Source organism: Brassica napus, chromosome C6 (assembly GCF_020379485.1).
Source record: "Brassica napus cultivar Da-Ae chromosome C6, Da-Ae, whole genome shotgun sequence".
Classification (NCBI taxonomy): Eukaryota; Viridiplantae; Streptophyta; class Magnoliopsida; order Brassicales; family Brassicaceae; genus Brassica; species Brassica napus.
The window spans coordinates 22,118,460-22,134,662 of record NC_063449.1 but is presented as its reverse complement, the minus strand read 5'-3'; the positions used below and the strand labels follow the sequence as shown (position 1 = coordinate 22,134,662).

At 41.8% G+C, this 16,203-nt stretch overlaps 3 protein-coding genes across 3 annotated transcripts; 2 read left to right on the top strand and 1 right to left on the bottom strand.

Annotated features, from left to right (window-relative positions):
* Positions 1-1,803: 1,803 nt before the first annotated feature.
* LOC125588770 lies at positions 1,804-8,613 on the bottom strand. The gene is made up of 4 exons (XM_048760542.1): positions 8,374-8,613; positions 7,734-7,791; positions 5,143-6,472; positions 1,804-5,062 (listed from the first exon to the last, which is right to left on the bottom strand). Exons 3-4 carry the CDS (start codon positions 6,470-6,472, stop codon positions 4,719-4,721), a joined length of 1,674 nt encoding a protein of 557 aa, XP_048616499.1. The 5' UTR covers positions 7,734-7,791; positions 8,374-8,613; the 3' UTR covers positions 1,804-4,718.
* A 1,767-nt stretch (positions 8,614-10,380) lies between these two features.
* LOC125588404 lies at positions 10,381-11,430 on the top strand. Its single transcript, XM_048759735.1, has one exon. The coding sequence runs from the start codon at positions 10,381-10,383 to the stop codon at positions 11,428-11,430; it is 1,050 nt and encodes a 349-aa protein (XP_048615692.1).
* A 3,212-nt stretch (positions 11,431-14,642) lies between these two features.
* On the top strand, positions 14,643-15,638 carry LOC125588403. Its single transcript, XM_048759734.1, has one exon. It carries the CDS (start codon positions 14,643-14,645, stop codon positions 15,636-15,638), a length of 996 nt encoding a protein of 331 aa, XP_048615691.1.
* Positions 15,639-16,203: the final 565 nt, after the last annotated feature.

Sequence of the window (16,203 nt, the reverse complement as noted above, 5' to 3'; positions counted from 1 at the left end):
TAAAAATACTTCTATAAATACAAATATCTGAAATATCCATATATAAATATTTGAAAGTCCACATCCACGCATGAATTCCATAATATAAAATAAAATCCGAATCATAAGGTACGACATAAACCGATAATCCAAAATACGAAATAACATAAACGATAAAAGTCCAAAGGCCTAAAGGCCCGATAAAGATAAAAGCGGTAAAAGCGATAGAAGCCCAAAAGCCCAATAATAGTAAAAGCCCAAAAGCACCGGTCCGGTATAATCACTCCTGCTCGTCGGTCTCACCTGAAAGGGGGAAAGAAGGAGGGGTGAGCGACAGGGGAATCGCCCAGTGAGGTGTGGGATGCTAAACCGCAAACCACTGACTGAGTTCATAGCACTACTAAAATGTAGGCCTAGCTCTAGCATGAAACAAACACGGTGTCGATTACACCACACATAACAATCAACATATGTCTAGAGGACTAGACATGCTACAACCAATGCGATCATACCGCATTTCCTTCATAAGGATATATATATATGAATATATTCTACAAGCGTCGTAAGTACAGTAGTCCAGTCTGTACCATCCGCAAATCCACGGCCTAGTGCAGAAATCTCTGCACCCCGCAATCTCAAACAAGGCGGCCTAGTACAAACGTCTTTGACCCCGCAAATCCCACGGCCTAGCACAGATATCTCTGTACCCCGCAATCTCAAACAATGCAGCCTAGTACAAACGTCTTTGTACCCCGCAAATCCCACGGCCTAGCGCAGACATTTCTGCGCCCCGCAATCTCAACACATAGACTCAAATATATATATATATATATAACAGTGCTTAACATCAATCAATTCAATCAACCGTTGAATCTTCTATTATCCTATTTTCAGATTAACAATTAATATCAATAGTGAGCAAGTAAGACTCTCAAACAGACTCGATTCAAAGAGACGGATCCATGTTTCGAAACTAAACTTTCCATAATGGTAGTACTAAACTAGCTCGGGATTTAACGGAGTAGCCCTCACCTTAGCAATGAAGAGAAGTGGTATATATGAACTCCAGCTGCTCAAATGGACTCCAAATCTGAAATCAGATCGAAATTTCGAGTCAGAACGCCTTTCGAACGGTTTAAAACGGGTATTTACGGAAAAGTCAATCCGCTGGTCAAAGATCAATTATTTAATTAATTAATTAATTAATTAATTAATTAATTAATTAATCCGGTTTTCCCTAACCGATTTCCAATTGATTTTAACTGACCGGTTTAACCTAACCGAATTGAATTCAATTTAAACCGGCTAACCAACCGGTTAATCGAGTCAACCGAGTTGACTCACTGAGTTGACTCGGCCGAGTTGACCGAGTCGCCGGCGAGTCACCGGTGTCGGTCACCGGCGGCGACGGCGATATTCCGGCGGCGGAGAACGGTGGTCCGGCGGTGGCGGCGATTTCCGGCGGTGGCGCGTGTACCTCACGCGCGCAGAGGCAAAACTTCCGGAGGCGCGTGCGGCTTCATCCGGACTCCGATTGAGGCGTTTTTGGTGGCTATGGATTCGTCTCGACGAGAGGAACACGATGGTGGTCTTGGATTCACGAGATTCATCACAGTTAGAAAGTTATGGTCGATTTACTAAAACGGCCGAAACTTAACTCAAAAACATGGCGGTTTTCGATTACCTTTGGTTGCGGATGATGGTGGTGACGAGCTTGACGACGTCCTGGCGTGTGGTGGCTCCGGCGACGAGCTCAGGTGAGCTTTCTCCCTTCCTCTTCTTCCTGTCTCTCTCTCTCTCTTTCTCTCTCTCTCTTTCTCTTTCTTTCTTTCTTTCTTTCTTTCTTTCTCTTTTAAAGAAAGACAAAATGGCCTTTGGGGATAGTTTGGGGTTGGGGTCATTACAATTCTCCCCCACTTATAAGGAATTCGTCCCCGAATTCAAGTCATAAGCTGACATGCCCAATGTTATCGTAGCAAAACCTCCAAAACTTCGAATACTAATCCTCGCTCGGCCTTTCAGGTCTCCTCCTGAGTCTTATCTCCCTCCCAACGAACTCGGACAAACACAGTCGACATTCCCCGAACTGTTTTCTCTTGATGATCCAAAATCTTCAATAGATGATAAGGTCCATAAAATCTTTATGAACTCACTTGACGTCAACTGCAAAATAATTATAGCTCCTTCTCAACTTTTGCAATGCTGTCATATGAATCAAGTCCTAGAAGGCTGATATACTGCTGATAAAGTAACTGCAAGCAACTAATCCAATCCTCTCCAGTGCAGGATACAATTCCATATGTCTCGGTTTAAGCTCCTTTATCTTCTGAGTCTTAGGTCCCTCCTGAAATGTCCTTAATTTCAGGTATATTAGGTGCCCATATGTAGCTCCAAATCCTTACGGCTCTTAGCTGCATAAATCTTTTGACGTCATGGGCTTCCGAAAGCCAATCCTTGAGCATGTCCTTTGCTCTACCATCTCTTGAACCATTAATATTTCTAACTCATATTGCTACCCCACTTTGGTCCAACAAAGTGGTATACTATAAGGTCTACCATCAATAACCCTTGTATAGTAAAATTTTTTTTTTTTTTTTTCAATACTCAAAAGATAGTTGTCGATGTAGGCAAACTCTGGTAAAGGTAGATGCTTTCCGAAATTCCATCCCACGCAATCTCAGAACATATCATTTAAGTTCTGAGTAGTCCTCTCTGACTGACAATATGTCAACGGGTGATAAGATGTACTCATATGATCTTTGCCCCAAGTGCCTTCCGAAAGGCTTTCTGAAATGTAGATGTGAACTTCGATTCCCAATCCGATACAATGTTGACATCCATGAAACTTCCCAAACTCAATAATGTAGGTTTGCTCCAATTGATTAGCCCTGATTATCTTCTTAATTACTTAGGAAATGGGCTGACTTGGTAAGTCTATCCATGACTACCCATGTGGCATCCTTTCCACATATGGTGATTTAAAATCCAATAACAATGTCCATAATCACCATGCCTCATTTCCATTCCGGCAAAAGCAAGCTTAAAAATAACATGATAGATAACTGATCCTCTGTCATTGCCATATAACATGTCTGGCACTGCGACGCAATGTAGTTACAAACATCTTCATACTATACCAATTATAGTTAACTCTTCATATCTTTGTACCCTTTGGTCTTCCCGATGCGTAGAGAAACACGAGTGATATGTTTGTTGTAAGATTCCTTTTCTTAACAACTTATCGTCCAACACACAAACTCGGTTTCAGTACAAGTATATCCTGCTCAAAGCTGTATGATATCCAATACTCCCAATCTCGATCTGTTCAACCAAATCCATAATGCTAACTCGTGCTTGTGTATCCTCCATAGCAAAACTGCCTGCTCCAAGCCTTAAGGCTATATGTCTTTCCTTTGACGGTAATAACACACAATCTGAGATTAGCAAATCTCCAACTCACGAACCTTCTTGGTTCCTGAGGTACAGCTCATACGCCTACCCAAGGCATTTATCACCTGGTTGTCCTTACCAGATAGTATGTGATATCCAGACTATAGCCTGCTACAACTCAATCCAACTGCACTGTCCAAGTACAAGTTTTTAATAAATGAAGATAAATTTCACATTCTAATAATCCCAGAGAATCTGAACTTCCTTCCCGTACAATTACGATCTCCAAAACGACAACGCAAATACCACTACAGCCTCTCTGGCGTGATGCATATGAATGACTTAATCCTCATACCTTAATTTAAATCCAATCCACTCTTAACGTCTTTACATGTAGACCGCGTCTTTAACATTACTATACCGGTGAAACCCTTGATGAACTTCCAGTAGTACACTATTAACCCAAAAAAAAAAACGGCAGATCTTTGTAGCGCTCTTAGTTTCGACCTTCCCGAAACGGTATTAATCTTCTTTGGATCCATCAAAATTCTGCTTCCAAAACCATGTCAGCCAAAAATACAACATTCCTCTGCCAGAAGCTACACTTCCTCAACTTAGCGAACAACTGATGCTCTCCAGGCTTATCCAACGCAATCCGCGAAATGCTCACAAATCTCCTTTCTTCTCCAAAATAAATCAGGATGTCATCGATGAATACAATCGCACACCTATCCAAATGTTCATGAAAACGTCATTCATATCTTCATGAATGCAACAGTGCCTTTGTCGACCCAAATGGTATCACTATGAACTCATAATATCCATAACGGAAATCTGCATTCCGTACATACTCCTCAGCTATAGCAATCTGATGGTATCTTGATGCCAAGACAAACTTCGAGAACGATGAACCTCCATTAAGCTCTTCTAACAACTCATCAATACGATGGTTATCATGTTCAAGTCTATTTAGTCGATACAAAATCTGAAACTCCCACCTTTCTTATTTACAACAACAATGATGCTCCCCATGGGGAAGAACTCGATCTGATAAATCCCTTGTCAAAGAGTTTCTCCAATCGCTTTCTCAACTCAGTCATCCATGCTGGTGATAGACGATAAGAAACTCGTGAAACCAGTGTTGTTTGCTCCAAAATAAAATAAAATTGCAAGAGCATCTCATGTGTCTCGTGGTGGCCTTTCCAAAGGTCACAAATATATCCTCATACTCTGCAATAACCGGAAGATCCTGCAGCTCATGTTGTCCATCATCCTTAACCATCGAGATGGTAGTAAAAAATCTATATATCCTTGTATCCCATAACTCCTCAGTATGTAGCATGCATGCACTAACAACTTCCATCTGCTCCAGCAATCGGAACTCTTGCCCTCAGGCAATCCAACACTACTTGATGTCGTGACAACCAATCCATTCCAAGTATAACATCGTAGCAGCTCATTTCCAGCTCCGTCAAATCTCCGAGAAACTCAACTCCTCCAAGAATAACTGGTACATTGCGATGAATGCCGACTGCTCCCAACTTCTCCGTGCCGGCAGTCTGAATCTTCTTAGCCTTCGGTTCGAAGACACCCCGAAAAGGCCAAGACTGGGCTAAGCGTGGACTCACAAAACTATTAGAGGCTCCCGTGTCGAATAAAGTGTGAGATGACTTTCCTCCAACCGAAACCGATCCTACACGAGATTTTGCTAACTACACATGACAACCACAAACCAAAATACTCAAACACAACAAGTATGAAAAAGTCACATACCCGCTATCGGTTCAACTCCCTGGGGATCTCCAACTGTAAAGACCCGTGGAGCGATGGCTGGACGCTTCGGTGGTGGTGGAAGCGCTGCATTGCCTCTCCTCGGACAATCTCTGTAGATGTGACCCGGCTGGTTGCAGCCGTAACAGTTCCTCGCTGCCACTGCTGGTGCTACTGCTGCTGCTGGCGCTGCAACCTGAGTACGTGGCGGCTTCCTACAATTCTTCGAGATATGCCCAACCAGACCACAGTTAAAGCACTGGAGACACTCTCCAAAATGCTGGCGACGACAACGCCCACAACGGGGTGCTACAGTCTGCTCCCAAGGCCTCTTCTGCGACCCTGAAGCCCCTCCTGCCTTAGGCTGAACTGCTTTGGAGAACTTCTGCTCCTCACCCATACATTTCTCCTGCACAGCCGCCTTCCCTACCAGATCCTCCAAACTGGTGTAAGTAACCACACTGCACCTACCACGAAGCTCTACTCGCATCCCATCTAAGAACCTCCTGATCAGATCCTCTTCATCTATGTTGTTACCCACAAATCTGCGGAGCTGGTTAAACTCCCGCTCATACTCCCTGACAGACTTTGTACCCTGCCTCAAATGCTCGAAATCATTCTTCTTCTCATGCAAAGCTTCCCTCGGAAAATACTTCTTGTTGAACGCGTAAAGAAAATCATCATATGTCAGCTCGCCACGGTGCATCAATCTCACTCCATCCCACCAGATTGATGCATCTCCGCGCAAATACAACTCAGCGATGTTTAGCTTGAGCCTTGGTGGGCACGAGATGGTCTTCAAACACTTATCCAAATTGTGCTTCCAATCGTGAGCAACTGTAGGTTCCGTCGTTCCAGTGAAATGCTCCAAACTCACATACTTCATCTGTCCCAACACCCTGATAAATATCTCATCAACCTCGGGCACCTGAACTGGGAATGCAGGTGGCGGCGGTGGAACCTGAAAAACTCCTGGAACCGGCTGAACAGGAACCTGAGGGTACTGCTGGACTGGAGCCGGCTGATGTGGAACCTGATGATAATGCTGAACCTGAACTGGTGGAGCCTGCTGCATGCGAATCTGCGGACCCTGCTGTACTGCAGCCATCTGCCTGGCAACCTCCTGAGCAGCTATTCGGGCAGCCTCCTGGGCAGCTTGCTGGACTGTCTCCTGTGCAGCCTGCCTAGCCGCATCCTGAACCATCTGTCTCAAAGCATCCTGATCAATAGGTGGAGCCGCCTGCTGCGGAACTGCGGGCTGGACATGCTCATCCTCAGCCTCTCTAGCAACTCTGGCAGTCTGAGTACGAACAACTCTCTTCCTGGGCGCCATCTTAAAGAAAAGCGAAAAAGTTAAATTATGCCGATCTGTGGTTACCAACATTTACGAAGGAGTGATACCGAACGGAAAGGTGCTATTTATTTTTATTTTCAAAGTTCCCAAATCCCCGAAAATATTTTGAAATCGTCTAAAACCGTTTAAACCGAATAAAACCGAGTCTCCAAAATCGCCATCCCGGGTCGGAGCCGGGACGGAACCCGCTCTGATACCAAAATGTGACACCCGTCACTTTCGAAATAGTAAAAATACTTCTATAAATACAAATATCTGAAATATCCATATATAAATATTTGAAAGTCCACATCCACGCATGAATTCCATAATATAAAATAAAATCCGAATCATAAGGTACGACATAAACCGATAATCCAAAATACGAAATAACATAAACGATAAAAGTCCAAAGGCCTAAAGGCCCGATAAAGATAAAAGCGGTAAAAGCGATAGAAGCCCAAAAGCCCAATAATAGTAAAAGCCCAAAAGCACCGGTCCGGTATAATCACTCCTGCTCGTCGGTCTCACCTGAAAGGGGGAAAGAAGGAGGGGTGAGCGACAGGGGAATCGCCCAGTGAGGTGTGGGATGCTAAACCGCAAACCACTGACTGAGTTCATAGCACTACTAAAATGTAGGCCTAGCTCTAGCATGAAACAAACACGGTGTCGATTACACCACACATAACAATCAACATATGTCTAGAGGACTAGACATGCTACAACCAATGCGATCATACCGCATTTCCTTCATAAGGATATATATATATATGAATATATTCTACAAGCGTCGTAAGTACAGTAGTCCAGTCTGTACCATCCGCAAATCCACGGCCTAGTGCAGAAATCTCTGCACCCCGCAATCTCAAACAAGGCGGCCTAGTACAAACGTCTTTGTACCCCGCAAATCCCACGGCCTAGCACAGATATCTCTGTACCCCGCAATCTCAAACAATGCAGCCTAGTACAAACGTCTTTGTACCCCGCAAATCCCACGGCCTAGCGCAGACATTTCTGCGCCCCGCAATCTCAACACATAGACTCAAATATATATATATATATAACAGTGCTTAACATCAATCAATTCAATCAACCGTTGAATCCTCTATTATCCAATTTTCAGATTAACAATTAATATCAATAGTGAGCAAGTAAGACTCTCAAACAGACTCGATTCAAAGAGACGGATCCATGTTTCGAAACTAAACTTTCCATAATGGTAGTACTAAACTAGCTCGGGATTTAACGGAGTAGCCCTCACCTTAGCAATGAAGAGAAGTGGTATATATGAACTCCAGCTGCTCAAATGGACTCCAAATCTGAAATCAGATCGAAATTTCGAGTCAGAACGCCTTTCGAACGGTTTAAAACGGGTATTTACGGAAAAGTCAATCCGCTGGTCAAAGATCAATTATTTAATTAATTAATTAATTAATTAATTAATCCGGTTTTCCCTAACCGATTTCCAATTGATTTTAACCGACCGGTTTAACCTAACCGAATTGAATTCAATTTAAACCGGCTAACCAACCGGTTAATCGAGTCAACCGAGTTGACTCACTGAGTTGACTCGGCCGAGTTGACCGAGTCGCCGGCGAGTCACCGGTGTCGGTCACCGGCGGCGATGGCGATATTCCGGCGGCGGAGAACGGTGGTCCGGCGGTGGCGGCGATTTCCGGCGGTGGCGCGTGTACCTCACGCGCGCAGAGGCGAAACTTCCGGAGGCGCGTGCGGCTTCGTCCGGACTCCGATTGAGGCGTTTTTGGTGGCTATGGATTCGTCTCGACGAGAGGAACACGATGGTGGTCTTGGATTCACGAGATTCATCACGGTTAGAAAGTTATGGTCGATTTACTAAAACGGCCGAAACTTAACTCAAAAACATGGCGGTTTTCGATTACCTTTGGTTGCGGATGATGGTGGTGACGAGCTTGACGACGTCCTGGCGTGTGGTGGCTCCGGCGACGAGCTCAGGTGAGCTTTCTCCCTTCCTCTTCTTCCTCTCTCTCTCTCTTTCTCTCTCTCTCTTTCTCTTTCTTTCTTTCTTTCTTTCTTTCTTACTTTCTCTTTTAAAGAAAGACAAAATGGCCTTTGGGGATAGTTTGGGGTTGGGGTCATTACAGAAACAGCCCCAATGTTTGAAAAGGTGTCTCAGTTATCTCATCATCTGGTGGTATTCTGTACCAAATCTGATGATGAAATTTCCAAATCTTAAGACTCTCATCATCGAGGTAGGTATATATATGACAACAGTTATCACTTATTTACCTATTTGAAAATCTTGAATCTCAGTTGTAATATTTCTTTATTTGTTTTAGGATTCACTTCATTACGAATATTTTCGAACAGATGAAGTGGTCTACGAGTGCGTGTCAGGATATTCTTTCCTATTGTCTTGTCCGGTGGAGGTGCTAAAGATAAACTGTTACGATGGTTCTGTCAACGTGCTGGAGCAAATGGAGCATTTCTTGGGAAAGTTATCATGTCTCGAGCTGGTGGAGGTTCGTGCTAAGGCAGCATCAAGTGACGCAAAGCTGAAAATCATGGCGGATCTGCTAATGATTCCCAGAGCTTCCACAAGTGCAAAGTCAAAGTCAAGTTTTCTCGAAAGAGTTAATAGGAGCAAACTCTAATCTTTCCTGCTTTTGGTCAAGTCTGCTGTTAGGATACAATCTAATTTATGGTTGGTATGAGATCATGAATGCTGTTGGTGTTGTATCTTTCACATGTTTTGTTAACATGTTTCAAGCCGGTCTCTCTCATTTCCCTTTATAACCAATAAAACAATCATCATCTAAACTAGCAGCAGAAGAAGAAGAAGCTTCCTCTACTTTTTTCTCCAGCGAGTTTTCGTCTGTATTAACCTGATCTCCATCTCTAACAGCCATCAGTGAGCAAGTTCCAGCCATAAAATTAATATACGGGTGCCTCGGCTCAAATAAATATTTTTAAGAAAATACTGAACCTTGTTCATTCTCATATCAATAGCACCATTTGCATACAGATAACAGATTCATTTGACTATATAAAGACATTGATTGAATCACTCTTTTAGCTTCTTCTTCTTTGGCAATAAACACAAAGATCAAGAAACAAAACCAAAGCACAAAATCGGAATGATGAAAATGACACTTATTACTATGTCAAAAGGAAAACCAGTTACGTGTAACAAAAATTCTATAACATTTTCTACTCAAAGACCAATGTGATTGATTCTCTCTTACAAAATTTCGTAAACAAAGATGAAAGTCTGAGCGTTTTAAGAAAAATAAATAATGCTTAAATAATACATGCTCTTGTGTGATCTTCCATGATAGAAAACCAATGTTATCGACGTTTATATAAACATGCTTTCAACTCGGGCCACTCTATTTTCTTCTTATTTGAATTCAACTGCTCCTATATAAACCACAAGATTAAAAAAAATGTTATAACTTAAGTACATAACAAGCTCAGAGAGTAACCAAAAATAAATATATGAAGCATCTTTACCTAACCTTTTTCTTAAAATGCAACAAGATGAACATCTTATTCGAGAAGTCCTGCACAAAGAACCAAATGGGTTTCTTTTTCTATAGTAAAACTTCAAGAAAAGAAGAGTAAAGAGATTAAAAAGAAAAAGATTTAACCTTTAATGAGGAACTAAATCCAAGGTCAGAAACTGCTTTCACAAAGTCTTTAGGGTCTCAGATTCATGGTAGATGTTTACAAGTTTAAATCTTTTTCTTTTTAATCTACCATGAACCTGAGACCCAGAAATCATCTACCATGAACTAAATCTTTAGGGTCCCAGAAATCCTAAAACTTTTTAACGAGAAAAACAGCTGCTGCAGATGTTTACACGTTTTAAAACGCGCCGTTTTGGAGAGGTGAAAATTTAGGCGATATTGGCGATCGACACTTACGAAATGGATACGGCGATCCCGCCGGGATTTTCTAGGTCTCCGCCGGGGTCTATGGGGAATCGGAAGCCGCGGAACGAGATAACGGAAACAGCGAACTTATTGGAGAGATCGGGTAGTGAGAAGATTCAAAAAGAGATTATGGATTTGGGGGAAAAGGAGGGTTTGAAGTTGGATGATCGAAAGAAACAAGGATCGGAGAACGTTGCGAAGAGATCGGAGAATGAGGGAGTATCTTGGGCAGAGATAGCGCAAGAGAAGAAAGTTCTGAAGAAATACGATTTGAAGATAGAAGACTTGGAGGGTGGGAAAGCTGTAGAGATTCCAGATGAGGTTATCGAACAAGCAGATCTCCTTTGGGACGATTACTTGATTGGTAAATTTCTTGATACTGCTCCACATGTGGCTAGAGTTCATGCGATTGTAAACAGGATTTGGAATCAAGGAGAAACGAAGCAGCAGATTGATGTTCATGTAGTGGATGACACAACTATGAAGTTCAAAGTTATGAACCCAGTGATGAGAGCTCGAATTGTTAAGAGAGGCATGTGGAACATAGGAAATGTACCTTTGGTGGTGATGAAGTGGACTCCAGATGAGTTGAAGGAGAAACCTGAAATCAAATCAATACCGATGTGGGTGTATCTTAAAAATGTGCCGATGAACTTGTATTCATGGCAGGGGCTGAGTTTCATCGTGAGTGCAGCTGGCTTTCCGGTTAGGCTTCACCCAGAGACAGCATCTTGCTCGAACTTCAAACTAGCAAAGATTTTTGTTAATGTGGATCTATCCAAGGAGTTGCCGGATAAAATAAACTTTACAAAGAAGGGGAAATCATATTTGGTTGAGTTCATCTATCCTTGGTTGCCGCTGAGATGTAGTACGTGTGGAAAATGGGGACATGTAGAAAAAGTCTGTGTTATGAATAAGAAGGACGGATTAGAGAAATCAGTTACGCAGATCATACAGGAGGATACTGAGAAGAGAGTTGGAGATATGGAAAAAGAGAAAGAAGGTAGTAAGTCGAAGGAAAAGGAGATGGAAGAGAATGTTTGATCAGCAAAGAAGAATTCTGATTTTGAGACAATTAAAGAAATGGAAGTTGAAGAAGGGGAAATAGAGGAGAACTGGCAGGATGTAACTCCAAAGAAGGCTAGTAGAAGCTCAACTTTAAAGTTTGGTCAGGTGAAGTTCTTGACGCCTTCAATGTTTTCAAACTTACTGGAGGTAGATGAGGAGGGGGATGTGAAAAAAGTAATGGAGACTGAGGAAATTCTGAATGTAGTGGAAGAGATAGGGGAGGAAAGTGTTGATACAGAAAGGGTAATAGAAGAAAATAAGGAGAAAGAGAAAGAAGATATTGATACAGAGCAGAAGGAAAATGACTGTGAGATGCAGAAGGAAGGGAATAAATTTGAAGAAAATCAGAATCAGGGTATTGCGGGGATTCAGATTACTCAGGAGAACTGGCCTGATTTGGCAAGTGCTTCTAAGATCAGACCTTCTCTACCTAGAAGATCAAAAACGTTGCATCGAGCGGTTCATATTCCAGAATCGTTTGGAAATATGGGGAAACGCAGTAAAAACTCATCTCAATGACAGGTTTTTTCTGGAACGTTCGGGGGTTTAACAAGCAATCAAAGCATCGAGTGGTAAATAAGTGGATTCAAGACAAAGGGTTACAATTTGGAGGATTGTTGGAAACAAGAGTAAAAGAGAGGAAATCAACACAAATTATCTCGTCGGTATTTCAAGGTTGGTCAGCTGTAAATAACTATGAGTACAACAGAAAGGGGAGAATTTGGGTGGTCTGGAGTCCACAAGTTAGAATAACCCCGGTTTTCAAGTCAGATCAGATCATAACAATGTCGGTTTTGCTAGAGGGGGAAGAGGAGGAATTCTTTTGTTCATTCGTCTACGCAGAGAACACTATGGAGAAAAGGAAAGAATTATGGAGAGATATCAAAGATCATCACGATTCACGAATGTTTCGAAATAGAGAATGGATTATTATGGGAGATTTTAATGAGGTACTTGATAGGGAAGAGCACTCAAGTTATCAGGATTCGGGGTTGATGACTTCGGGTATGAGGGATTTTGAGAGTGTGATTCAGCATTGCAGACTTTTGGATATGGATTTTCAGGGTCCAAAGTTCACATGGTGTAATAAGAGAGATGAAGGGACTATTAGTAAGAAGTTGGATCGCATTTTAGTGAATGACACTTGGTTGAATAAGCGTACACAGGCTTATGGAGTTTTTGAGGCTGGAGGAGTATCTGATCATTTAAGGGGAAGATTTCATTTGGATGTGGAGGTTACTAGGAAAAGAAAGCCGTTTAAGTTTACAAATGTGGTTGCAGAAACAGCAGAGTTCAAGGAGATCATTGCGAACTACTGGAGAGATACTCAACCTTTGTTTCAATCAACCTCAGCGCTCTTTAAATTTTCAAAGTACCTTAAAGGGTTGAAACCTCATTTGCTATCTTTAAGTAAGAATAAACTGGGGGATCTTACTCAGAAAGTGAAAGAAGCTTTTAGTGATTTATGTGAGAAACAAGAAAGATTGATGGGAGCTCCTTCACTGGAAAATGTTCGAGCAGAGCATGAAGCTGCAGTGAGATGGCGACGGGTTTCAGATATTGAGGAGAAGGTGTTGAAACAGAGATCAAAATTACATTGGTTGCAAGTTGGTGATAAAAATAACAAGGCTTTCCACACTGCAGTAAAGGTTCGAGAAACAAGAAATGCAATCAGAGAAATCAAATGTCCTGATGGAAGTACAGTAACTAAACAGGAGGATATAAAGAAGGAAGCTGAAAGATTTTTCAATGATTTTCTTACCTATGAGCCACTGAATATTGGAGGAAAAACAGTTGAAGAGATTCAGAGTTTCGTTCCTTTTAGATGCAGTGAAGAAGAAAGAGGAAGACTTATAAGGGTGGTTTCAGAGGAAGAGGTGAGAGAAGTTGTATTCAGAATGCCTAGTAACAAATCTCCAGGTCCGGATGGGTTTACAAGTGAATTCTTTAAATCATCATGGAGTGTGATAGGAAAAGACTTCACAACTGCTGTACAATCTTTCTTCAGCAAAGGCTTCCTCCCAAAAGGTTTAAATTCTACCATTCTGGCGCTTATACCTAAGAAAGACAGAGCACAAGAAATGAAGGATTATAGACCGATCTCGTGCTGCAACGTGCTGTACAAAGTGATATCAAAAATCATTGCAAACAGATTGAAAGGTACATTACCCCAGTGTATCGCGTATAATCAGTCTGCATTCGTGAAGGACAGGCTTCTGGTGGAGAATTTATTATTGGCAACAGAGATAGTCAAAGATTATCATAAAGAAGATGTCTCACCTCGCTGTGCCATGAAGATAGATATTGCAAAAGCTTTTGATTCAGTTCACTGGCCGTTTCTGTTGAATACATTAAGAGCTTTGAATATGCCTGATGAATTCATACACTGGATCAAGTTATGTGTGTGCACGGCCTCGTTTTCAGTACAAGTGAATGGAGAGCTTGCGGGTTTCTTTCAGAGTAAGAGAGGATTGAGGCAAGGGTGTGCTTTATCTCCCTACCTGTTTGTGATTTGCATCAACGTTCTCTCTGGTATGATTGATAAAGCTGTGGAAAGGAAGCAGATTGGTTACCATCCTAGATGCAAAAACATTCTACTCTCCCATCTATGTTTCGCTGACGATCTGTTGGTTTTCACTGATGGCACGAAAAGGTCTATCGAAGGAGTGCTTAGGATATTCAAGGAGTTTGAAAGCTGTTCTGGTCTAAGGATAAGTTTGGAAAAATCCACTCTATATACTGCAGGCATAAGTGACAGTATAAAGGAAGATATTCTAGCATCTTTTCCTTTCTCAACGGGTAGCTTACCGGTTAGATACTTGGGGTTACCTCTCCTTACTAAGCGCATGACAGTGAATGACTATCTGCCATTAGTAGAGAAAGTACGAAAGAAAATGAGCTCATGGACAGGGAGACTTCTTTCGCATGCGGGACGCTTGCAACTTATAAAGTCTGTTATCACAAGCTTAGCTAACTTCTGGATGGCAGCTTTCAGGCTTCCTAGTAGTTGTCTAAAAGAGATTGAAAGGCTCTGCTCGGCTTATCTTTGGTCTGGTCCTGATCTTAAAACAACAAAAGCGAAGGTTAGTTGGCAAGACATCTGTTACCCAAAAGAAGAAGGTGGATTGGGACTTAGACCTTTGAAGGAACTAAATAAAGTGTATGGGCTGAAACTCATATGGAGGTAAATGGTAGAGAAGTCATTGTGGGTTCGCTGGGTTCAATGCTATCTGGTTCGGAAAGGATCATTCTGGTCTATTAAAGAAAATACTAGTTCGGGATCATGGGTCTGGAGGAAGCTACTGAAACTAAGAAGTCTTGCAAAACAGTATATAAAGAAGGAAGTGAGAAATGGAGAGAGTTCATCTTTTTGGTATGATAGCTGGTCAAGATTTGATACCTTAAAAGACCTACTTGGAGAACGAGGTCCGCTTGACTTAGGAGTTCCTGATCACTATTCTGTTGCTGAGGTTAAAAGAAGCAGAAGGAGGAGTAGAAGGAGAAGAAATCACAGAGTGGATATTCTAAATCAGATAGAAGAAGTGATAAGCAGGCTTGATAATGACAGTGATGAGGACATTGTATTATGGAAGCATGCAGAAGGAAAATTCAAAACCAATTTTTCGACAAGCAAAACCTGGAACCAGATTCGCAATGTGAGGCCGGTATGCACATGGCATAAGGGAGTCTGGTTTTCACAATCAACTCCGAAGTATGCTTTCACTATGTGGGTAGCTATCAAAAGGAGATTGCAGACAACAGACAGAATGCAGCAGTGGAATAGCTCCATTAACACAACCTGTGTGCTTTGTAATGATATGCCAGAGTCTTGTGCTCATCTTTTCTTTGGTTGTAGATACTCTGGGATGATTTGGAGGAAGCTTGTGGAGGGTATGATGAAAGATGCGTTTACTGTGGACTGGAGTGAGCTAATATCTATAGTCTCGAAGTCATGGGTAACACCTATAAAGACTTTCATACTCCGATATGTAATGCAGGCCACAGTTTACACAATTTGGTGGGAGAGAAACGCACGTAGACATGGGGAGAAGCCAAGAGATATTGATTGCTTGACAAAGCTTGTGGACAAGTATATGAGGTTGAAGCTTTTATCACTAAAGGGTAGGGGAGATTATTATGAAGATGGTCTGATAACATGGTTTGGTGCACAACCAAACTCATGAATTGTATAGACAGTTATTTTGTGTTTCATAGAGTTGTAAGCAAAACAGAGTAACACTCTTGATGTAATACAGTTTTTCTGAATAAAATTTAACATTTATTAAAAAAAAAAAAAAAAAAAAAAGGCAAAGTTGAAAGTATAGTTGTCTCAGATTCATGGTAGAATCTCCTTCACATCTGATCTCTGGACAGCCATTACTGTGGAAGGGTATATGTATTTGACTGCACATTATGTGGACAGACATTGGAAGTTGAGAAACAAGATATTGTGTTTTTGTGCTCTGCCGCCTCCTCATTCTGGGATAGATTTGGCTATGAAAATGATAGAAATGTGGAAAGAATGGGGGATTGAGAAGAAAGTGTTCTCCTTGACTCTACATAATGCAAGTAACAACGACAACATGCAACACATCTTGAAGAAGCAGCTTGTTATACAAAACGATTTAGTATGTGACGGCGAGTTCTTCCATGTAAGATGCTCTGCCCACATTCTGAATCTGATTGTCCAAGAAGGGCTTAAGGTGATGGGTGATGCTTTAGGAAAAATCAGAGAGAGCATCAAGTATG